Source organism: Silurus meridionalis, chromosome 6 (assembly GCF_014805685.1).
Source record: "Silurus meridionalis isolate SWU-2019-XX chromosome 6, ASM1480568v1, whole genome shotgun sequence".
NCBI lineage: Eukaryota > Metazoa > Chordata > Actinopteri > Siluriformes > Siluridae > Silurus > Silurus meridionalis.
Window position 1 is genome coordinate 8,797,025 of NC_060889.1, and position 25,676 is coordinate 8,822,700.

Here is a 25,676-nt window from a genome sequence, read left to right on the forward strand (position 1 = left end):
GTGATTCTGAAAATCTCCGATGACGGGGAAAAAGTTAGAAGTTTCACACTCATGCGTTTGTGTGGTTTAGAGTTTCAGCGATTCCACAGTTATCATCGCATGTAAATGTGAAAGAGGGAACTCAAAAAGGACCTACATTATTTTTATTTCACTGATTTGCAGTACGATACCTGTGACCCTGTGCGTTACCATAATGCAGAGTTTGTGCTCAACTCATAAGTAGCATCATATGTGCCGAAGACAAACATTTCTCATTACAATTATTCAGTCAAAAATCAGGTGGTGTTGCAAATTTATTTCTTTAATTAAATATAATTTTTTTAATTGTTTAACTCCTGTTTAATTCCTGGTTGTCTTTAATCACTTGAAGTTGTATAAACGGCTGCTGCTGGGGACATGTTGACCGCTGCTGATGTTTGTTCCTAATGAGCAGCATTACTTAAAGAATAAAAAAAAGAATAAAACAACAGTGAATTTCTCAATCAGCTTTCCAATTCTTAAGGCCACTCAAGATCTTCCACTCTAACCCATGCAAACCATAAACAGTGGTACCCTGGAACTTACGGGGGTTACGTTTTAAGAACACCTTATTTATCACTCAAAATGAATAATACAATAACTGTATTATATTGTATAATAATAAAATGTAATTCCTTACGTTCCTGAACATTCGGTCCCGTTGCGGATTCCCACGAATTTTAAGATAATCCGCAACTTGCTGTTTGTTAGGTTCCAAACCTGAACCCGCAAATTTTCCGAGCCACGAATTCCGAATTGCGAATTATCAGGGGTTGACTGTGTTCATGTTTAATGCCGGATCAAGTTTGGCTCTCGTAGTTCAAGTAATGGGGAACATTGAATGCAACTGCATCCCGAAGACATCCTGTACAATTGTATGCCTCAGACTTTGTGGTACCAGTTTGAGGAAGAGCCACAACTGGCTGAAAAAAAGGTGTCTGATCATTTTTCCCCACATAGTGTATCTGAACACCATAAGTGTGTTGCAGTGGCCAGTTGTTTTTACATCCCCAAGGTTTCAAGTGTCCTTCTGAAGGACTTGCAATGTCCTTTTATGAACTCTTTTATGAATATTCTAACTCGGGGGATTGTCTCGCCCATACAAGGTCTTCTTGAGTCGGTTTGTTTGGGGCTGTTGTCTTGATTTAATTTCTTAATTCACTGCAGATTCTGGCTGAATTGTTGCCAGCTCGTTTCATCTGACCACATTATATAGAACTAAACAGTTCTGATTTGTGCAACGGGTTTTAGATGCACATCGCTATCCTTCTCATTTTTTTATGTGGGGTACAGAAATGATTGCTGTGCAGTTCATTGTTTATTATTCTCTGTATAACCGAGTGTAAAGTAACTGTGTTTGCTGTTGTTCCTGCTATTATTGCTTTCAGGTCATCCTACGTCTGAGACTGGTGCTGTAAGGTCTTATGTGGTTTATTTGTCGATTAGATGTGGTTTCTGCAACCTGCATATTAATAAACCATTTGTACTGATCAGGATGTTGAAGGTCTCTGCTAGGGAGTTTTGTGGGTGTTAATCTGTTTGTATGGTGTTTAATATGTTAAGAGGTTTAGGCTGCTCCTTTCACCTTCACCATAATTGCTACTTGTGTGAAATCTTTACAACCAGTAGAACGTTTAGAACTTTGACAAGGAGACCATGTGCAAGTTCGACGGTCATAACGGGTTTGTATAACTTGTATCAGTCATTGCAACTTAATGCAATCAGATCCCATTGTGCTCTCTACACTGTATCTGTTATTTCTATGGGTGGTACTGATAGTGCTGTTAAACACCTTTGGGATGAATTGAAACGCTGCCCCAAATGCCTTCTCACACTACATCAATGCCTGACTTAACTCACACCCCTTGTGGCTGAATGAGCACAAATCTCCACAATTAAAGCTTTCTTTTGACTTCTCCCATTAGGGGTCGCCACAGCGGATCATCCGTATTCATGATCCGCATGTTTGATTTGGCACGTGTTTTTACGCTGGATGCCCTTCCTAACGCAACCCTCCCCATTTATCCGGGCTTGGGACTGGCTTGTGCAACCCTAATGGCTGGGGTTGGTTCCCTGACCGGGGATTGAACCCTCAAATCTCCATAGTTAACACTCTAAAATCTAGTGGAAATGGGGAGTAAATGTGATTTGATTTTTCAAAATTAGTTATGAATCATATTGTACTGTTAAACTTTTTTACAAATTTCACGTTATGAACAAGACCCTGTGTAGATTTAGTCCGTATCATTGACACTGTTGCTAAGCAACTGTGTGCCTTGACTGCATAACTGCTATGCCAAGTTTCGGTATTGCATACATTTACTTGCATTAGGAGTTTGGTGGGAATTTTTCTTCCCATTTCACATTGAAATTTCTGTCCCTCCTTTACTCGTTTAGTCTGTAATAAGATCTGTGTTTTCATTTTCTCCAGTTCTCGCAGTGTTGGCGGTCTAATGGAAACTGTAGCTAATACAGAAGCCTTTGCACATTTTAGAGTTTTTGCCATGTTGTCTATTCCACCTATCTGGGCCAAAAAAGCTGTCCAGCACAGGCGTCTTGCCCTGTTTCTATGGTTACAGTGAAAGGCGGAATCCCTTGTGCTTTCGTCTTTGCTTTTTGAGGTGCAGCCTGAATGAACGAACAGTTACCCAGTTGTCTCTGCATGCCGTCTGGAAAAACAATTAAGATTTAAGATCTATACTGATGCAATTCTAACAAATGGCATTAAACTTTTCTTCTGCTCTTCTTTTCTTTGTCGCTCTCGGCAGGCGCTGGATCAGGACCGAACGGCGCTACAGAAGGTGAAGAAGTCAGTCAAAGCAATTTATAACTCTGGGCAAGGTAAGAGCCACACCTCAGTCTCTGTCTATACAGCAGGCTCTAAAATAGAGTTCAGGTTCGTGAGCAAGTCCTCTTGCATTTGTCATGCATATAAACTCATCAGACAATCAAAACCAGACAGATTCTTGTGGGGGGGATTACCTGATCTGATCAACCTTGCTTTCTGCTGGTGGAGTAAATATTTGGCATCAACAGCATGACTTCACACAATCAACATGCCTCGAGTCAACAATTCAGGCTGGTGCTGGTGGTGTAGTGTTGCATGGAAATAATTTTAACACATTTTCCCCCATAATACCAACTAAGCACTTTTCAAATGCAAGATTATGTGCCTCCTTTTATAAATGTAATGAACTCATCTTACAGTGACTTTCCCACACGATAATGAACCATGAACATGATATTAAGTTCAGTGTACTTCAGAGGCTTTACCACCAATCCAACAGAAACTCTTTTTGGATGAGCTGCAACAGCGGGTTTGAATAATTCTAACAATTCTAACACTATACGTGATGCATGCATGTAAAGTGGAGCAAAATCTCGAAGGATTTTTGTTTCCATAATCTTAAAGCATCCATGGCATTCAAATTTGAGCCTGTTTTTAGAGCAAAGTGGGGGGTCCAGTCATGTATTCATTACTATGTACCTTAAAAAAATAATCCATGACAAAATCAGCTGGTCATACGAATATATTCATACAAATAGTTCTCCATCAGCTGAAATGGCTTTGTTGCAGGTTTTTTTACTTTCCAAACGAAGAATAAAGTAATAAAAGGTTTGCTGTTATAAAACTAATTCACATATTTTTCATTAATAGCACGCCCAGGTGTCTCCCCAATTGCCATCGATTCATATAATAATAAAAACGAACTCTCAAAGACTTTCCAGCTTTGACTCTTACAAAAACAGTGAGGAAACGTCCTTAATCAAATGCTCAGATTTGAGAGCAGTGAGTTCACTTATTCTATTGGAAATAATTATTAAAAAAAGTAACAACCATATTGACTGCACACAGATATTTTTAAAGAGCATATCTTTTATTCAAATGAGTGCGGTGAGAATTAAAATGCAATAGTCAGCGCAAACACTCAGCACGGACCTTCCTCCTCTTATCTCTGTGTCTCCCAGGCAACGTGGTCTATTGGTACATTTCCAAATCCAAAATCCAAGGGCAAAACAGAGGTTAATTAGGCAAAAACCAAAAAGATCTAGAAAGAATTTAATAGAATTAAATAGAAATTATGATTATGAAATTATATGCAAGTGTTTACACCCCTAATGAAAGGGCATCATTTTTTTAAGTATACTCAAAAATAATTGTGGGATATTGAAAGGTTTGGACTCTCTTCTAGTCTCTATTCAATGGGTTCTCAATAAGCTTTAACTGGCTCTTTAGGGTTCATTAAGCAGGTCAAGAATTGCTGTTGGCAGCTGTTGATTTATGGCAACACTGGTTCATCTAAGAAACTGCCTGAGGATCTGAAAAAATGTTTGGAAGTGGTAGCTCAGTGTTTAGGCTCTGGGTTAGCGATTAGAAGGCCAGGGGTTCAAACCCCAGCACTGCCAAGCTACAACTGCCTCCTTAAACCTATATACTCCAGGGATACTGTATCATGGCTGACCCTGTAATGTATATGTGACAAGTAAAAAATAAATCAATGAATAAAAAGTAAAAAAATACAAATATATCAAAGTGCTTTTAGCTTACAATTAATTGTGTCAAAAATGTTCATGGCAAGTTGGCGGTTAAAGGGGGGTGTGGAAGTCAAGTCATGGTGCCCAGAGTCAACAAACCCCTATATGACACAAAGGGTGGTTTCGATGGTGCAGGAGTGCTGATGCACCATTTTGACTCTGCAGGGTTGCTTGCACAAACATGACCTGCATTGAGGAGTCATCAGAAGAAACCTCATCAAAAAGTCAACATCTGAAGTATGCACAGAAACCTCTTGATAAGTTATGAGCGTTTTGGTCCAAATGGAATGCTTTTGGTCCCAAATATCAGATTTACGCTTGGAGGGAAAAGAAGAAACGTTTGTTAAAAAGAACATCTTGCCAACTGTTTGATTTATGAAGGTGAATCTAACTGCTCTTTTGGTTGCTTGGAGTCGGTGTCGCATGAAATATTTCACCGTGAGATAAAAGAATGGCTTCCCATAAATATCTGTTTATTCTGAAAGAAAATGTGATGTGGTCAGTAAAAATAATCTGAAGCTGAAAAGAAATTTGCTTTTACAACAGGAAATCGATATAAATCAAACCTCAAAATCCACCAAGAACTCAGAAATGCAAACTGAAGCTTTTGGAAAACATGTCTCACTCACCTGATCATCATTGTGTATATATGTAGTTTCTCATGCAATGGCCTGGGGTAACACTGGGGCTTTGAGGATGGATTTGGACTGAACTACCGTCTGCATTTGATCACCATCAGTTCTCACCTCAACATCGTTTAGCTGTAATAAATGGACATTTTGGTGCCACCCAGATGAGGGTGGGTTCCCTCTTGAGTCTGGTTCCTCTCAAGGTTTCTTCCTTATGCCATCTCGGGGAGTTTTTCCTTGCCACATTGGCCACCGGCTCCCTCATCAGGGACAAACTTACACTTATGAAGAACAATTTTATTGATTCTTCCTTGCCACATCATCTGTAAAGCTGCTCTATATATATATGTTGTGTTTTTAACAAAAATATATAGATTTTTTTTTTTTCTTTATAGGAAAAAGATCAGGGTTCTTCAGAATCAGTGATCAGGATTCTAGCAGGGTTACGAAACCCCTCGGCGAACATGCTTCCGTTTCAGCTTCATATCTCTGAGCTGGTACACATGCACGGAGGCACTTCAGCCTAGCAGTCATCCAGACCTTGGCTGAAGTTCCTAATGGATGAACTGGGAGGAACAGATCATATATTTTTCAACAGTATAGACTGCACAAGCAGGATGACTCCAGAGGATCATGTTACAGTGAGAATCTATGACTCCAGCAGTGATGCACTTTATCTCTAAACAGGATGTTGGAGCTGAGTCTCCAGTGTCAGTTTTACCATAGTTGCCCATATCACATGCTTTATGAATTATTAGAATTATAAATAAGATTTAGATGAAAACAAAAACTGAGCGTAGCTTAAGAAAATGTTGAGAAAAACATTCATTTTCTTTTCCAAATTAATTTTTTTTTCTTTAGAAATTTCTCACATGCGTTGACGAAAAATCACAGTGGAATTGAGTTGAGAAACTGCATTTATGGAGCACAGTGCAGTTTGTTAGGAGTGTAAATCCCAGATGGCATTACTTCTGCTGTAAATCCACTGAGAGACTCAATAAATAAAAATAAAATAAAAAAACTTCAAAAAGAATCAGTGATTAAATCTGGGCGTTAGTCCACATCCTTTGGTTTGCTGTCGATTTCAATTCACCATGCCATTTGTCATGATTCTACATTAGTATTCGATGATTTCTAACCGAATCCTTTGAGTTTTTGGCCTGTAACTGCTTGCTACTTCAACAAATGGTGGATTTTCTTCCATCATTAAAAACTTTAGGCACTAAACAGTACGAAATTGTCATCCGAGTATGTGAGGTATTTATGTACTTAACGTTCAACAGCAATATATATATTTTTTTACGACATTTACTTTAAAAGGTTAAGATATCATTGTCATATTGCTTTAGTATTAGAGTAAAACACATTTGAAATATAAGGAATCAAAGGTATAAAAGTGCTTTCAAGTCTTTATGAATGAGTACATCAATACCTTCTGTGTGTTATGCTGTATATATGTTACCTTAAGGAGTTTGCGATGATATAAATTTCCCCAGCTCTGTTTTCAGCTCTGGACCAGTACCAGTATGACTGTCCAGTGTCGTGTAAACATGTCAGCCTTATTTATATATAAAGCAGTGTGCTGGCTGGGTTACATTTCTGAGCTGACCCTGCTCCGACCCCTTTGCTCCTTAGCCTCCATTACATATAGACCCTTCCACTGCAGCATTCAGAGTCAGCAAATAACCTCAGACACTCCATTTCACCCAGGCTCTTTATTTATGTTTCCACTGTGCTGGCCGATAAAGTTGTTGCAGTAAACGAATGCAGTTCTAGGATTTTATCATGGCATGGTTGTCAGGTTCTCCAGCTTAAACTTTTGTAAAAAGCTGCATATCTGTTTTGTGGGCTTGTGGAATCTTGATTTTTGTTCCTGCTTGTAAAAAAATAGCAATACAGTGTGACCTCGATACTCGCGGGGTTGCGTTTTGTGACCCCTCGTGAGTAACAAAAAATGGTGGCTTTTGATGGTTCCTTTTTCAAGGGTTATTACAGTACTGTACTGTAAACTCAACAAAAATTGTGAATCGTAAATGTTTCATATACTGCTTTAAATGAATAATACGATAATATAAAAGTTTTTCAAAAATGTGTTACTCCGAACTTTCGAACCACTCGCGGCTTCTCGCGAACGATTGGATTTTCTCGCGAGTTTCTCTTTCCAAATGAAAAGTCTCGAACTATCGAGGTCGCGGGTATCGAGGTTCCACTGTTCACGATTTCTTCGTTTAGAAGCAATGGCCTAAATGAAGACAGGGGACATGAGCAGTTCCAAAATGTCATTTTTAATTAGAATGTGAGAGGGTCTAATAATACTATCATCTATGCAGTCAGGAACTGCTGGCTGGCAAAGGCAATTGCTGGCAATTGTATTGGCAAAGGGTTAATAAGAACAGCATCCATCTGAGACCTGACTGATAAAAATATTGTATTTACTCACACATTTAATGATGAATAATCATCATTTAGATTTATATAGATTTATATGAATACTATCTTCCATTTATTTGGAGACCAAAGGCAAGTGGTGCACCACCAGTCCAGTTTTATGATAAATGGAAAGGGGCGGGGCTTTCAGGTAGTACCAGTTAATGTCAGAGTTTAGTGCACCTGCGCAAAACTCACATCATTACATCGAATTGACATTTTATTTTGAAGAATTAGACTGCTTTTTTGGCTCTTGCTAGCATCTCCCATTTGGAAATTATGCAGATTGTGTAAAGGTTGGTCTGGTTATACAATATGAAGGAAATATAATGTTCTGGCAGGTTAATATACACAACACTACTTTGTTGTGTTTGCTCTGGTTGCTATGATCCTGCATGATTAGGCATTAAAGTGCATTAAATCTTGATCCATGTGTGGTCAAAATGTAATTTCGCATATGACGAACAAATTCATTCAACTTTCTTCCACTGACTTAATTGAAATCAGCTGCGTATTTTGTGCTTACAGCAAGAGCTGGCGTCCTAATACAAGATCTGGGAAAAAAGAACAGTGGAATTGTATTTAATGGTGCTCGGAGGATCGTTGACCTGAATGCTATTCAACTTGTGCCTTATCATGGCACAAAATGTAATTTCTCACATTAAATGGCCCTTTGCTGGACGTTCCTCAAGACGATGTGCTCCGGCTGTAGAAATCTGGCGCTCGTTCTTCTGCACAAGACAGATGATCTAATCGTGTGGTTTTATCGAGGGTCGGGTTCACACCAGAGCAGCGAGGATGGTTCCCAGATGAGCCCTGGAGTTCCATTGAGTCTCTTCTCTTACCAGCTTGTTATTGCTGGTGGAAAATTTAGAGCTTTACTCAAATCACTGCATGGCTTCTTTTTGGTGCAAAGCTGGTACATGTGCAAGTGTGGCTCTGCTCTAGCTGTAAATGGCTCTGTTAACTCTGTTTTCTATCAGCTTGTCTGGCCTTTTTCTCTCCTTCCCATTCTTTATCTCCCTGTAGAATGCAATTGATTGTCAGCTTCAGCACAGCCGTTAATATGCATGGCTCTGCTGATTTCCTGGGCTTGCTCTGGGCCCACACTTAAAACAGGAAGCTGTAGCAGTTCAGGGATTAGTCAGGAATCTCGTAATGCTCTGCCTTTCCACCACTGGCATTATCTTGGAGACGTGTAAACAGCTGTGTTTTTCGCTCTTCTGGTGTTTCCGCCCAGCTATGGGCTTGGAACAGCAGGGTTAGAATTTGACCTTTTTTCCTGGCTGAATTTGACGCAGAAGGGCAAAACAATAAGTGCTTAGTGTTTACGCAAACAATGACGTCCACGCTTAATCATTTTTTTATCGGGTTGGAATTCTATTCATAGGTCAGGACTCATAACATACAATATACATCCTTTTTTTTGCAATAAAAGGTCACTTAAAATTTACTTACTCAGCGCAAAGTTTTGTGTACTGCATGTTGTTTTATAGACAAAAAGAAAATGTAACTGAAAAATTTATGAAATCATTTACAAATATAGATTAAGCAGTTTTCCCTAGTTTAGTAATTTACTCATTTCCAACAACTTTTAGCAGGATACAGCTTCTAACTAAACACATACTGAAGAAAAGTGCCTTATTTTCACCAATTATCCTGCCATGGTACTTGAAGATTTGTTACATTGTAAGATTGTCCAATTGCATCAATTATGGTGGTTGAAGCCCTGAAACTAGTACATTTACATTTCTGATAGCAGAAATTAAATGCACTATATGGACAAAATATTGTGCACACCTGACCATAAGATTGTTAAATTGCTTTCTGAACATTCCACATTTTCTTAAAAAAAAAAACTACCCTCTTCTGGGAAGGTATTCCACTAGATTTTTGTGGTTGTGGAGATTTATTCTCATACAGCCACTAAGGCCTTATTAAAATCAGGTACTGGTCTAGGGTGAGGAGTTCAGAGCTCTATAGTCGAGTCAAGTTTATTTCTATTGTGCTTTTCACAACAGACATTGTCTCAAAGCAGCTTTACAGAAATCAACAGTTAAGGTGAATGGTGTGTATTTAGCCCTGATGAGCAGCCGTGGCAACTGTGTCAAGGAAAAACTCCCTTAGATGTTATGAGGAAGAAACCTTGAGAGGAACCAGACTCAAAAGGGGAACCCATCCTCATTTGGGTGACATCAAGAGTGTGATCATAAATCTTTCAACAATACAGAACACTGGAGAGTGAGAACTAACATGAGTACTGGAGTATATGATTATAAGTAATATATAGCAGGCCACCCAAGATTTTCCAATTCAACTCTTGCTGTGTACACATGGGCATTGCCATGCTGGAACAGGTTTGGGTATCCTAGTTCAAGTGAAGGGAAAAATTTTATGCTAACTCATCCAAAGACATCTGATACAATTGTGCGCCTAAAACTGTAGTAACAGTTTGGGAAAGAACTATATATGGCTGGAAAATGTAGGTGTCGCAATCCTTTTTTTCCATATAATGTAGCTTTTTTTTATACATTACCTTCTAACCAGGGAGGTTAAAGACCAACTCGTTGTAAAATGTGATTTTGGCAACAAGAATTTGGATTCCTAATGCTCCTGCTGTCACAGGCAGCATAACACACTCTTCCACATACGTAACCTCACAGACACTTATGATTGGCTAATATTGCTTTGATTGACAGGAGAGGGTTAGAGAGCATGTCCAGTTCTTCTCCTTTAATACCAGCCATCAGGATCAAGATTGTGATCTGCCAATAATAAGGCAAAAATATAACTAGTTAAAAAATTATACATAAGAAATGTACAAATTATGCCTAGATTAGTGCTTTCGATTGAAGTTCCTGTGAAACAGCTGGTACAATCGATATTATAAACTTCTCTGAAATTCAGCTGCAGGAAAGCAACATATCGTTAAAAAAAGATATATCTGATGCATATTTAAATGGACTGTGATGGACTCCTTTAACTCCTTCAGGACAAAATATTTTATATATTTAAACCTGCTTGAACGGCATGTAAATAGGCATAGTAGCCATGCCATTAAACCTCGAACGGACAAACAAACGACTTCAATTTCTATATGGTATAAAATTGAGACATTATGCAAAGTGCTAACCTGTTCTTTTCCTTCTCAGAGCATGTTCAGAATGAAGAGAACTATGGACAGGCCCTGGACAAGTTCGGTAGTAACTTCATGAGCCGAGACAGCTCAGACCTCGGGGCTGCCTTCATCAAGTTCTCCAGTCTGGTGAAAGAGCTGGCAGCTCTGCTCAAAAACCTGGTGAGACGTTTCTGTGTATTGAGATATAATATTTGACTTCATTACTTTCAATGCAATTTTTACACAATGTCAGGTTTGAGTTTATTTAGCAGAGTCAGATCAGTGGTTTATAGTAACAGCCAGCAATTGCTGTGGAAAAAAAACACACAAAATATTGAAATATGGTATTTAAAAGTTAATTTGCTGGCCAAACAACACTGATTTCTCAAATGAAGCTTAACTTAGCCTGCTGTAATACTTATATAGCAAGGAACAGAGAGAGAGAAAAAGACGAATGGCTGCTTCAGCATCATCAGTCACTTTTCTGGTGCACAGACGAAACATAATCTGTTGACTTCAGTAATAAATAACAAAGGGAACAAGAATTGCTTTTATGTATGCGGTGTTGAGTCTGTATGAATTCGAAAACCCTGGTGTGTTTGTCTGCTCGGTAAGATTCGTTTTGGTTAGAACACATCAGTCGAGTTTGGGTAGACCAAAACAACCAGTATAATGTATAGTACATCCAGGCAGTGTGCTTTTTATTATATAAGACTAACACTTGATTTCTGTCCTCCATTTCTAGATCCAGAGCCTAAGCCACAATGTGATCTTCACCCTGGACTCTTTGCTGAAAGGCGACTTGAAAGGAGTGAAAGGGGTGAGATTCCTGCTGCCTGCACACTCTAATTGGAAAGGAGGTTTTTATAAAGAACAGGCTGATTTACCACACCATCCTGACTTTAAACTAGTGCCTTTGAGGAGGCACAGATCCACTGTAAATCTCACTTGAGTTAAATTAGAGAGCGCCCCACATTGTGGCGTGCTAAACAAATGGCTCCTGTTACTGCCACTAAACTCTGTGTGTGTCCGTAAATACACTACTCTTTCATGCACTGCCACAATATACAAGAACTATTTTAAAATAAAATTAGAATATAAAACTAAAACTGAGGCAAATGTAGAAGACAGAGGGTATGGAGACGGATGATCCGCTGTGGCGACCCCTAATGGGAGCAGCCGAAAGAAGAAGAAATTACATTTAATGTTTGGAACATACACTATATGGACAACATTTCCAGTTATATGTGGTAGCATAAAATTTTTTCTTCACATGAATTAGGAGACACATAGCTTTTCCAGCATGACGAGGCTTTTTGAAGCACGTCAGTCCTCCACACTTAACATCCGTACCCATTTTTCTGACTGCAAATGGGACTAAATGGGGATTGAGATGTTTAAAAAGCACATATCAGTGTTATGGTTGGGTGTCCCCAAACTTTTGTTGATGTAGTGTATTACTATAGAGTGACCTACTTTTAAACGACAGACTCTACAAGCGTCTGTATGATTTTGATAAAGTAATAAAAGCTAAAGGTGATTTATAAGCAATTTCCCTAATGAAGAAATGTAGCACCGGTACAGTCATGAGAACGATTCCTGGTGGTAAACACACGGCTATTATATGATTACAGACTCCGAGTGGCTTTGAAGAGGCTGTCGGTCTCCACATTACGCTGAGCTGCACGAAAGAGTTCTGCAGCTTCAGCGAAATGCCTGAGTGCAGGCAATGAGACTCTCATTTTGCTCAGTAGACAAAGTGAATAATACACCATGTCCTTTTCCTTTTTAATCCTCATTCTCCTCCTTCTTTTCCTCTCTCTCTCTCTCTCTCTCTCTCTCTCTCTCTCTCTCTCTCTCTCTCTCTCTCTCGCTCTCCCCAGCACCCCCCTTCTCTGTCCGACTCAGCAAAAAAACACATAAAACTACTCATGAAAGAGAGACATGTAGCTCAGGATTCTGTCAGCTCAGGAATAAAACATCTCCCCAACCTGGGCATCTCCCTTTTACACCTTCATCAGCTCCTCAGGGTTAATGACAAATATTACCAAAGAACTGGTTCATGCCCTGCTTTATGAACATCCTCATAGAAAGATTTTAACATTTGGTTTTTCATGTAAACTAGTTTTATTAGCATACAGGATGTGCGAAGGGTATTTATTGTGTTTCCTGACTCCTATTAGCTCTGCGTTTATCTGTCGAATAGCGTGCTGCTTCTTCAAGTTGCTCTTTTGGCTTTGCTTGTTTTCTGGAATTAAAAATCGACTCTCTATTACTGCTAAGCAAACACTTGTGTCATTCCCAGGATCTCAAAAAGCCCTTCGACAAAGCCTGGAAAGATTACGAGACAAAGTTGTAAGTGATTCTTAGTTTTTTTTTTTTTTTTTTTACGACTTACGGAGATATGGAGTGTGAAACATGTTTCAGGATTTTAAGAGAATAAACTTCTGGTTTTAATATGAGGAGATGTGAGCTACAGTGTACCATGCGCTCTCACCGTATACTTGTCCTTTAGTACGAAGATTGAGAAAGAGAAGCGAGAGCACGCCAAGCAGCACGGGATGATCCGCACAGAGATCACAGGAGCCGAGATCGCGGAGGAGATGGAGAAAGAGCGCAGAATCTTTCAACTACAGATGTGCGAAGTGAGTGTGAAAAATGTCCAGCACGGGTTTAAGGTGCCTCGTGTGTATATATAACGAAGAACAGAAATGTGTTATAATGAAAAAGCCATACCATAGTGAAGCAACGGCATAGAGCAGCACCACATTTACACTGAAGATCATAAGAAATTATTTTTTTAATTTTTTGTTATTTAGTATTGCCATGAATGGTCTACTACACACAAGAGCGTCTCTATTTTGTCCAGAAGACATAATTATAATCACTTCAAAAGTTCACATAGGCTCGTTTCTAAACATTTTGTATTGTTTTTATGTAGGATCAACAACTGTATTTTTGTTTTATGAGTTTATGAGTCCCCAGTTTTTCTTGAGCACTTAAACTGCCCATTCTGAAGACCCTCTTTCAACAAGGAGGTGGTAGCTCAGTGGTTAATGCATTGGACTTTGGATCAGAAGGTCACAGGTTCCAATCCCACCACCACTCCTGGGCCCTTGAGCAAGGCCCTTAACCCTGCTCAGTTGTAAGTCGCTCTGGATGAGGGCATCTGCCAAATGCCATAAATGTAACAGGGATTATATGATTTTAAGAACCGTCTTTTTTAACTTTTCTGGGAAGATGTTCCGCTAGAACAGTTAGTAAAGTCAGGTACTTACCGTATTTTCCGGACTATAAGCCGCTACTTTTTTCCCACGCTTTGAACCCCGCGGCTTAAACAATGAAGCGGCTAATTTATGGATTTTTCCTGGGTTTTTCCCGGTTTCACAAACTTCATGCCAAAAAAACTGAACCCCATAACATTAGACCAATGAAATTGCCGAACGGGTTCAGGTGAACCAATGAAACTCTTTATATTAAATCAGATGCGCTCCCACTGAATCGGGCCGCACCACATCATAAATATGGATGAGGTTTCTCTGACGTTTGACCTGCCGCTCGCTCGGACTGTCTACAGGAAATACGTATCATTCGTCACGCTGAAAACAACCGGGCATGAAAAAACGCACTTCATCTGTGTTCTGAGCTGCACGGCATCGGGAGAAAAGCTTCACCGATGGTGATTTTTAAACGCACGACGATGCCAAAAGATAAACTCCCGAGAGAAATAGTTGTGAAAGGAAGGAGGAAGACAGTAAACAATGACTTTCTTGGTAGGCTACTGTTTAGATACAAGCCGTGTAACAGACACTGTCTTTCGTTAAAGCCGGTGTAAAGTTCATTAGTTTCAGTGCGGCTTATAGACAGGTGCGGCGTATTTATGTTCAAAATAAAAATCTTTTATATATCTTATATATGGGTGCGCTTAATAGTCCGGAAATTACGATATGTAGGGTGAGGAGGCCTGGGGTGCGGTCAGCGTTCCAATTCATCAGTGTTCAGTAGGGTTGAGGTCAGAGCTCTATAGCAGGCCACTCAAGATCTTCCACTCTAACCCATGTAAAGCATATCTTCATAGAGCTGGCTTTGTGGATTCTATTTTACTTGTTCCTGATCTAATAACAAGTAAAATAGAAGCCGTAACAACATCCTTTTAGTTTTTGCAAAGGCAGCATTGGAGATGCTCCATCATAAAGATGGCCCTGTGTGCCTGTTTTCATTGTGCACATACTGTACGTCAGTTATATGTGCTTAAATCCATCTGGAACATGCAAATTTGTTTGTTGGAAGTGTTCAGCAAGCATCTCATAGGGATTAGAGACTATGAATGAAATCAAATGAATTATTTTCAGCATGCGATTGGATTTTATTATGAGAGAGCGCAGAGCAAGAAAGACGACGGCAGTCTGTTTAACTGTCTTTATTGATTTAGATATAGATTTTTAGTCCTAATGAGCCCCTGACAGGAAGCCCCCGAGACGAAATGAGAAGGAAACCTTTAAAAGAAACCAGATTCAAAAAGAAAACCGATTCTAGGATGTTGAGAATACAGATAGGAGACGGATCGAAATGTGTTTAAATGGCTGATCTGGGATAAGCCTTGGGGAAAGTTTTTATAATCATAGGAGCAATCTCAAAGTGTAGGTTATTAGGAAATCTAGTTTATCCACTGAAGCAGGAAGGTGAGTTCTACTCAGGAATGGTTCTGGTGCATTGTGTAGGGCTGAACAGCCTTTTTTTTTTTTTTTTTTTTTTTCTTTAAAAAATAATCCATGCGCTTCAAGATGTCTGTGATGCACAATATCTGTGGCAAATTGAAGACTTTTATTACATAGAATTTAACACCTCCCACTGAACATTTTACTAAAGGCAAGCGTTTTAAGTTCAATCAGCCGCTTCCAGTCTGAGCCAGTTTGCAAATAATATCAAGGTGCTTGCAATATATCGGAAAATTATATTGTGATAATGATACTGATATTATATACCGTAATTTCCAGACTATAAAGCGCACCCATATATAAGCCACACCCACTGAATTTTACAAATATTTTTATTTTTAACATAAATAAGCCGCACCTGTCTATAAGTACACTAATGTACTTTACACAGGCTTTAACGAAAGACACGTTACACACGGTGTAACGGGTGAAATATGTTGCGCTTCCTTTAGGAGCAAAGCGGTATTTTGGGAATAGCATGACAGAAGCGAGCTCTCCCTTCACCCAGACTCAACGCGTTACAACGGCTTGTATCTAAACAGTAGCCTACCAAGAAAAGTCATTGTTCACTGTCTTCCTCCTTCCTTTCACAACTATTTCTCTCGGGAGTTTAAAAATCACCCGATGAAGGTTTTTTCTCCCGATGCAGTGCAGCTCAGAACACAGGTGAGGTGCGTTTTTTTCGTTTCCGTTCGGAAATTTCATTGGTCTAATGTTTTGGGGTTCAGTTTTTTGGCTTGAAATTTGTGAAACCGGGAAAAACCCAGGAAATTTTATAAATTACCTGCTTCGTTGTGTAAGCCGCGGGGTTCAAAACGTGGGGAAAAAGTAGCGGCTTATAGTCCGAAAAATACGGTAATCATATTGTCTAAAGGTTCCTAATTAATGACCCTGATGAATGGGAAACGGTTCCTAATAGTTTTCGTTGCACATGTGGTTATGATCGTTTCCGCTTTTTGTTTTGCACAGTACCTGATCAAAGTGAACGAGATAAAGACTAAGAAGGGAGTGGACCTCCTCCAAAACCTCATTAAGTATTATCACGCACAATGCAAGTAAGTATGTGTATCTGGTTCAATAGTACACACAGTAAACAGACCACAAATAGCAGCTTGATATTTAGTCAGGCTGCATTTTTTTTTTTTTTTGACGGTTTTAGCTCTAATGCCTCCTGTCCTAACCAATTTGAAATTCCTTTTTTTTTTTTTTTTTTTTTTATGTAAGCTTTTTTCAGGACGGCCTAAAAACCGCGGACAAGATGAAGCAATATATCGAGAAGCTAGCAGCTGATCTCTATAATGTAAGTTTTCCCCATTGTGCTGTAATATTTTATTATTTCAGCTGGTCACCTGAGGATCTCTTTATTTATTTATTTATTTTTTCCTCAATTGCTTTTGGTCATAAGAGACTTTCATATAAATAGAGATACACGTGAATTTTCAGGGCAATAACTAGCTATGAAGACCACAGAAGCCTTTATTTTTAATCTCAGCCGATCAGATATGAACACATGAGAATATGCAACTTATGTGAGAACACATGATAAACACAGTACACAGAACACATTACGCATAATACACATAATAGGAAATGTTTTTATATTCCTGTTGATTGTCTTGTAAAACACATTATATAAGGCAATTAAATGAAACCAAATGCATTAAATAGAAAGTCAATAAAATAGGGTTTTTTTTATATTTATATATAAATAAATGATAAATGAACATCAGAAAAAAATACCAGAGAACTAAAAAGAGCATTTGATTTACTGCACATTGTGACACATACTCATGAAGTACAGGAAATTTATCAGTAAAAAAATATTCCACTCCTTAAAATATATATTTTTTTATATTATAAACCCAAAAGTCCCGGTTCGACTTGAGCGCTCCAGATCAGTTGCTAATAATAATGTATTCAATTACAGTGTATATTCTGTATGGTGCGTTTATTACCTAAAAAATTAGGATTGAAATCTGGATTATTTGATTTTATTATTTCAGATAAAACAAACACAGGATGAGGAGAAGAAACAGCTCACTGCTCTTAGAGACCTTATTAAATCCTCCTTACAGCTGGACCAGAAGGAGGTAAGTACACCAATGCCGAGGTCTTCTTACAGTCTTCGGAGGCTTTGATTAGTTTGTTGTTGTTGTTGTTTTTAAGAGATCACACAGAACATGATCACAACAGCCCCCATCTCTTTTAAGCTCCTGTGATCATAAAGCCACGATGTTGTGTGTTCACGCTTTAGTGTGTAACGTGGAAAACATGCCGCCCTCAGCGTAAAATAATTCATTAGACAAAGTCAGATTTGAGTTTGCGTTCTAGCAATAGCGTTTGCCTTTTGTAAACGTGACATTTATCGCCTTGGAGAGTGTGGCCTGAAGAGCTTTGCAGTCGTTTGCAGATTTACATGTTCTCGTGAGGGGCAGAGGAACTGCGGATGTCAGGACAAAACAGCAGGACGGTTTTTGTAGAGCAGAGTGTTTGATGTTTTATGTGTTTGGAATTAATGTCGCTTTCCAAAGCAGATGGTTCTGTTTTCGATTGGATGGCATTGTGCGGTATTGTTTCGTCCACAGACGTGCCACTGAATCAGAACTATGATCTATTTAGATGTTGTCTTTAAGCTGCTTTAATGATATTCTTATGAATCCCTTATTCTCTCTCTTTTTCTCTCTTTTTCTCTCTCTAATGCCTTCTGACTGAAGTCTAGGAGAGTAAGTTGATATCAGTAATATTCTGTTGCCATGCTTTATAATTGATTGTGGTTTCGGAGCATGATCAGAATTATTATATATATTTTTAAATAATTATTTAATTTACTTACCATAAGTGCATCTCCAATTCTAAAACTATTTATTTTTTTACCCAGTACTATCTTAATGTTAGTTCTGTTTAGGCTAATGACTTTTAGGATTTGTACATTTTATGGGGTTTAAATGTTAAATGTGTGTGTGTGTGTGTGTGTACAGGACTCGCAGAGCAAGCAGAGTGGATACAGTATGCATCAGCTTCAGGGCAATAAGGAGTTTGGCAGTGAAAAGAAGGGCTATCTGATGAAGAAGAGTGATGGGTGGGTGTCTCTGCTGCTCCTGGAACAAAATGACATTACGATGGCAATTTGTCTGCAATTACACTGCTCAGTTATTAATCTACTTGTAGGTTGGACATCTGGTTGAATGTAACGTGGCATAAAATTGGATTATCAGTTGCTGGCAGCACGTTGAGATCACCGCTTTGTGTGGGTGGCGGTGGCTTTTGTTAAAAACCTCTGCGCACATGCAATTGAATAGAATTGCTTCATGTCACAGTAGAACACTGACATCAGCAGGTTTCAGGGGGATCTCGGTGTGGACCAGCAGATCATCATTCAGCTTCTGTAAGCACTTAGTAAAGAGCCATAGTGGCTAGAGATATTGGAAGTGATGAGGAATTTTCCTGAACTAGGAGACCCAAATCTGTATGCACAAAGCCAGCCCCTTGAAGATATGCTTTACATGGGTTTGAGTGGAAGATCTTGAGTGGTCTGCTATAGGGCTCTGACCTCAATCCTACTGAACACTGTTATACTGACTGCACCCCAGGCTTTAAACCCTAAATCAGTACCTGGCTTTACTAATGTCCTTGTAGCTGAATGAGCTCAAATCTCCACAAGCACACTCCAAAATATAGTGGAGCATCTTCCCAGGAGAGTGGCAGTTATTATACTGAACAGCAAATGTAGAAATATTAAACTTATGGTCAGTTTTTTTGCCGAGGGAAAGAGCAGTTTGAGTGCTTTCAGGTTTGCCAGTAAACTGGTAAAGAATGGTTTAGAGCTGCTAATAAGACGTCATAGCAGGAACTAGCTTGTCTCACAGACGTGTCATTACGTTAAATACAGAGTGGCGCAGCAAATTGAAACGGAACTGATGAAGAGTGGATGACCCTGGGGCAATTGTTTGTGCTACACAAAATGATTTCCCAGGTAGGACGTCACGATTGTGTCCCGTCTGCTTATGCGATTACAACACGGGGTGTCATTTTGAAGAAACAGCTCAACACAGCAATGATGTCGTGTTGTGGAACGGAGCCGCGAGAGCCCCTCGTGATGGCAGCTGGGGATGGAAAAGCCTCGATATTCCCTGGTCTGCGAGCCGTTCGAACACCACCTGGGGTCTTTTTTTTTTTTTTTAAGGCTGAACCCGTTTTCTTTTAAATTAGCAGACGGGACACAATCATGACGTCCTAACTGGTAATGACGCCGAAATTCCATTCACACAGCACTCTATGCTATCACCATTCTTATAAAAGGTTTTATATTGAACAACTCAGCTGCGCACCACTTCACCGCTCCATTATAACTAATGGCAAGGGGTTCTAAACACAATCGCACTGGCTCCAAACAACCATCCACCCCGTATAACTCAACGGTTCACTTTTTTAATGTATTATTTCGGGAAAAAAAACAAAACAACGTATCGTCGTATCTGGGAGATTGCTGTCTCCATAAGAGGAATACGTCATGTCAGGAATTCCATGCTTGGTCATGCTAATGCATTACACCACCCTGGTGTTTTTTTTTCCCCTGTAATAACGTATTCTGTCATTTATTATTCTACAACACTGCTGGAATGTGTACCTAACATGTGTGGTGCTGTGTGTGTGTGTGTATATAGGCATCAATTGTGAAATATTTTTGTTCCACAAATCTTGTTAAAAGCTTGTAAACCTCACTAGTCTCTGGATATGTTGCTCTGTTAGCTGAAAAGGTATACCAATATTTATAACATCAGGCCACTTTGTGTAAATGAATCAATAAGCCTGTTTTACATCATTCGATCCTGCAGGCTGCGGAAGGTGTGGCAGAGGAGGAAGTGTTCGGTGAAGGGGGGCATCCTGACCATTTCTCATGCCACGGTGAGTGCTCTTTTTTTTTTCTGTTCGAGTCCGATTTCTGATCCCCAGAGGAGGCACTTAAGTCTGTGTTTATTTTTATTTTTTTAAGTTCTCTGTGAGACAAAGTAGGACAGGTAGTGCAGCTAATGCATCGCTAGATAAGGACAAATCCAAATGGACAGTGTAGCACATTTGCACACCGTTTTCACTCCATTTGTTTAGAAGTAATGGCGAAGAGACCGTGTGTGTGTGTGTTGCTTTCTGCAGTGTGGTGACTGATCTAGGATTGTTTATGAGCATGCTGGCAGCAGGGGGGTGGTGTAACCCACAGTGGAGTCTGCTGTAATGATGTAGGAGGACAGCATCTGCTATAATAGTGTACATTGCATGTTGATTTGTGCAATGACGTGCAGCATGTTAAGATTTTGGGGGATTGTCAGGATTGAACACCCATGTACGTGTTCCAGTACTTCCTTTTTAATAATAGTAGTAGTGTGTAGAGATGGAATCACTAAGACGTCATCCCTAAAGCATGGGCTGCCTGATGTGTCAAAGTTGTGTAAGTCGTGTGTATTTTTCTCTCCAGTCAAACAGACAGCCAGTTAGACTTAACCTGCTCACCTGCCAGGTGAAACCAGGCGAGGATAAGAAGTGCTTCGACCTGATCTCCCGTGAGTAAACGCACAAACACACATGCACATGCGTTCACACGCGTGAAAGTCCATTACATGTGCGCTAAGTGGTGTGGAACGGAGCGGAAGTACAGTTAATGTAATCCACTGCAACCCTTTTCCCCTCCTCTTTCTGCAGATAATCGTACATATCATTTCCAGGCAGAGGATGAGCAGGAGTTTGTAATGTAAGTGTGTGTGTGTGTGTGTAAGTGTTGTGATGAAAATGAGCACGCTAAGCTGTGATAAATGTGTATTTATAGGAACTATCGCTAGTACAGTAGGTCGAGAACATGTGTATGGTACCTTGTATACAGAAGTGTCTCTGACAAGGTCTAAAAAAAAAAAGAACCTCTTTCTCCATCAATCTTTTGACGTTCGACAGTAAAATTCAAAATTCTACAGGAATATGAGAATTCAGACTTATGAGAATGACACATTTGTTGGACTTGCATATGCACTCTTTACAACTATAGTGAGCGGAAAAGCCTTTTAGAATGCACAGCGTATTGAATCTTGAGATGGCTCGGCTCCAGCCACAGATGACCTTCACTCCTGAAAGCCAAGGACAAGAATCTAAGGCTGTAATTAATGTAAACAGTTTGCTGCAATGACTTAAGGCTACAATCACCTTGAAGGGTTTTACACCGTAATCTCTAACAGTGGCAACAATTTACAACCTCAACAATGATTCAACTGTAAAGAATGGAAGTTCGGTGTCACCCAGATGTTCCTCTCGAGAATTCTTCCGCATACCATCTCTGGAAGCTTGACACTATCGCTTGCTCATTAGGGATTTTTTTCATCTATTTATTTATGTAAAGCTGCTTTGGGACAATGTCCATTGTTAACAGTGCTATATAAATAAAATGGAATTGTATTGGGGCTACAGTGGACATGGCTTTAAAGAAACACAACAGTTTGGAAAGATTGACATATATAGATATTAACATTAACTGAAGCTCTTGTATTTTTCTCAAAAATATTTGAGAAAATTGAATATTCATTTCTCTACGCTTGCTTTCTTGTTTTACTGAGTATCAAAGATAAAAGCAACTTTTACTCTCTGCTCTTAATTCACTCTATTTAAAATGTCAATGATCATTACCAATTACATTTTGCACAAATAAATGGCTTATTTATTCTGCAGAAAAAGTCATATTTAATTTGCCTATTAAATACTAATAGTTCTTCTACTTTGTGACATGATTCTGTAATTGTATTGATTGCTTTACTACTACTTTTTTACTTGTTTTTTTTTTTTTTTTTTTAACGTTTTATATTTGTTTCATTCCATCTTGTTTAAGAGGCTGTAATGTTGATGTTGGTTAATGCAGTATTGAGGTGTACAATTTGTTGTTGTTCGGTATAGAGGACCAGTGCATCTTTAAGCCTGCTTTTGATACGAGTCAAAAACTCAAGTCCTGTTAAAATCAGATACTTTTAAGACTTTTAATCAAATCATATTGGAATTGGTGACAATAAACTTGCAACACGGTGTAAATAATCCTAGCTTAAGGGATGACGTACTACCTAGTTAGATTTTTTCGCACACAAAAACCTTTGCTTTGTAGTATTATTTATCATTGCCTGTGTGTGTGTGTGTGTGTGTGTGTGTGTGTGTGTGTGTGTGTGGATAAGCTTCTGATTATGATTAATGCATGATGGATAAAAGTGTTTCTGTGCAATGTGTGCGCTCATTGTATGCTTCTGGAATGTGTATTGATGCCAGTGACGTGTGTGTGTGTGTGTGTGTGTGTGTATACAGTGAGATGCTTTATTAACATGAGTGTATGTGCTTGAGGCATTTTTGATTTTGGAATATATGTTAAAAGTGTGTGTGTGTGTGTGTGTGTGTGTGTGTGTGTGTTTTTCAGCTGGATCTCTGTGCTGACTAACAGTAAGGAGGAAGCTCTGAACATGGCATTCCGTGGGGAAGAGAGTGCAGGGGATGACAGTCTGGAGGATCTGTCCAAAGCCATCATCGAGGACGTGCTGCGCATGCCTGGCAATGAGGTGTGCTGCGACTGCGGAGCTCCAGGTCAGACAGCTGTGTGTGTGTGTGTGTGTGTGTGTGTGTGTGTGTGTGTGTGTGTGTGTGTGTTTACGCAAGAGTGTAGCGACTCTGTTTGGAGTCGCAAGCTTGAATGAGTCAGTGTTTATTGTGCAGAGATAATAGACACATGACCCCAAACACATACAGTTAAACACACACATATTTAGTCTCTGATTATTATTTTAGTTTTTCCACTTCCTTCTCATCCTCTCTTTAGTTGCTACAGTTACACAGATCAGAATAAAAATATCTCATTTTCATTAACGCAGTGGCGCGAGGCCATTTAAAATCCGTTTGATGGAGCTTATCAGTGTTTGTTGTTCTTCTTAGACCACAGCTATTTTTGGATTAGAGTTCATTAATGCCTTCATATCAGTTATTTTATCAGCCTCTCTCTTTCTCTTTACTGAAAAGAAATATAGGCTACATGGACAAACGTTTGTGGACAACAAGCATCATATGTGCTTTTTGAACATAGGGTGAGGAGACCTGGGGTGCAGTCAGCGTTCCAGTTCATTTCAGAGGTGTTCAGTAGGGTTGAGGTCAGATCTTTATAGCAGGCCACTCAAGTTCTTCCAGTCAAGAAAGCTTTTATTGTCATTCCAACCATATACAATACAGTACACAGTGAAACAAGGCAACATTCTCACATGTACACACCAATGTGCTACATCAGGCAGTATACATTTGCAAAACACAGAACTACACAAAACACACTGGGGCATGACAAAGTTCACATGTGGAGCATGTTTGAAGCAAGATTTACATATGGTTGGAAAAGTCAGGTGTCCCAATACTTTTGTCCAAATGGTGTAGCTTTATTTTGCTGAAAAATCCAGAAATGTCCTAAACTACAGAAACACCTTACAGGTATGAAAAATAATCATACTTTAATAACACCGGATTGCTGTAATTAGTTCACGTTTGTGGTGCACCCTTTGGAGGGTCTTACCCTGACCTGCATGGCCGAAATCTTTATATGCAAATGCGACTCTCTTATAATTTGCAGTTAATGCATACTTATGCACAAACTTATGACACTGAAAGTTTAATCATTCACGAAAAATGGGTGTATGGCGACCCCTTCAGGATTAAAAATGAACAACACTTATTTCTTGCATTTACTGTATAATAACACAAGTTTGTATTATTGTGTGTTTGTGTTTGAACAGAACCTAAATGGTTGTCTACTAACCTGGGCATCCTGACCTGTATCGAGTGTTCAGGCATCCACAGGGAGATGGGCGTTCACATTTCACGCATACAGTCCATGGAGCTGGATAAACTAGGCACTTCTGAACTCTTGGTAAAGCATGTGTGATGGTTTTGTGTGATCTTTCTGAGATTGTATATGCAGCCACATGGTATAATAAGATAAAATAAAATATACCTTTATTTATCCCACAGTGGGGACATTTCTATGTTACAACAGCAAAGAAAAGAAATATATAAAATAGCCTGATGATATAATGTAATATGATAAATAATATAGTACATTTTATATTTATGTAATATAATTAAATTATATCATGTATCTGACATGATTAGTGAGAGCGACGCAAGTCAAAAGACAGCAAATTATTTAATTATACATTGTATGTACCTTTTGGACATGTCTTTCTACCTTTAGTCCCAGTTTGCTGTTATAATAACCTTCACTCTTCTGGGAAGGTGTTCCATTAGATTTTTGGAGTGGTGTTAGTACAGTCAGGTACTGATGTAGGGTGCAGAACAATTCATTCCAAAGTTTTTAAATAGGGCTGATGTCAGAGCTCTATAGCAGGCCACTCAAGATCTTCCACACACACTTCCAACCCATGTAAAGGAGCATGGAGCTGGCATTGTGCACAGGGGGATTGTCATGCTGGAATGACTTTGGGTCTCATATAGTTCAAGAGGAGGGAAAATTTTATTCCAAAGAAATTCTATACATTTGTGTGCCTCCAGCTTTGTAATAACATTTTGGGGAAGAACCACATTTAGTAAGGAAAGTCAGATGTTTTAATATTTTTCTCCATATAGTGAGTTTTTAAATGAATATTCACTCATAATGAGATTCGGCATTCTAATTTGACCCAGTAGGTAATTTGCATAATAACCAGGATTTTATTATTATGTGTAAAAGTCAAACATATGGTTAATAAAATATCAGAATGAAATCTCTAATTCGTTTATTATTTATTATTAATCGTCGTTCATTTTTCTATTCGACAGCTGGCCAAGAATATAGGAAACAGTAGTTTTAATGAAATCCTGGAAGGGAATCTGCCGATCCCCTCACCCAAGCCTATGCCATCCAGTGACATGTGAGTACACTTCCTCTCTTCTTCTCATTAGGATAAAATGACGTTTCCTATAATTATGGTGGTAAGATGTGACCCCTGCTGCCTCCCTAAAGGACTGAGAGGAAGGAGTACATCAACGCTAAATACATTGAGCACCGCTTTGCACGGCGTACGGCGAGCACGGCCACGGCGAGGCAAGGTGACCTGTATGAGGCGGTCAGGACTCGAGACCTGCTGGGGCTTGTGCAGCTCTACGCTGATGGAGTGGAGCTACTGGAACCATTCCCAGAGGCAGGACAGGTACACATACACCCATCTGTCTCCTGGATTTTGT

The 25,676-nt window shown here is 39.2% G+C and overlaps 1 protein-coding gene across 6 annotated transcripts in view; it reads left to right on the top strand.

Annotated features, from left to right (window-relative positions):
* Nucleotides 1–25,676, top strand: part of asap1a (ArfGAP with SH3 domain, ankyrin repeat and PH domain 1a) — a 62,224-nt gene that overhangs the window by 23,278 nt on the left and 13,270 nt on the right. For 4 of the 6 annotated variants that reach the window (XM_046851392.1, XM_046851390.1, XM_046851389.1 and 1 more), the window contains 17 exons: nt 2,787–2,859; nt 10,763–10,908; nt 11,474–11,548; nt 13,034–13,083; nt 13,244–13,373; nt 16,416–16,501; nt 16,671–16,746; nt 17,450–17,536; nt 18,161–18,169; nt 18,425–18,525; nt 20,282–20,351; nt 20,917–21,001; nt 21,141–21,189; nt 22,879–23,042; nt 24,230–24,363; nt 25,272–25,363; nt 25,456–25,642. In XM_046851392.1, coding sequence (XP_046707348.1) covers nt 2,787–2,859; nt 10,763–10,908; nt 11,474–11,548; nt 13,034–13,083; nt 13,244–13,373; nt 16,416–16,501; nt 16,671–16,746; nt 17,450–17,536; nt 18,161–18,169; nt 18,425–18,525; nt 20,282–20,351; nt 20,917–21,001; nt 21,141–21,189; nt 22,879–23,042; nt 24,230–24,363; nt 25,272–25,363; nt 25,456–25,642 — 1,614 coding nt within the window. The remainder of the gene's footprint in view (nt 1–2,786; nt 2,860–10,762; nt 10,909–11,473; nt 11,549–13,033; nt 13,084–13,243; nt 13,374–16,415; nt 16,502–16,670; nt 16,747–17,449; nt 17,537–18,160; nt 18,170–18,424; nt 18,526–20,281; nt 20,352–20,916; nt 21,002–21,140; nt 21,190–22,878; nt 23,043–24,229; nt 24,364–25,271; nt 25,364–25,455; nt 25,643–25,676) is intronic. The other 2 variants (XM_046851394.1, XM_046851393.1) reach the window with 1 other exon arrangement.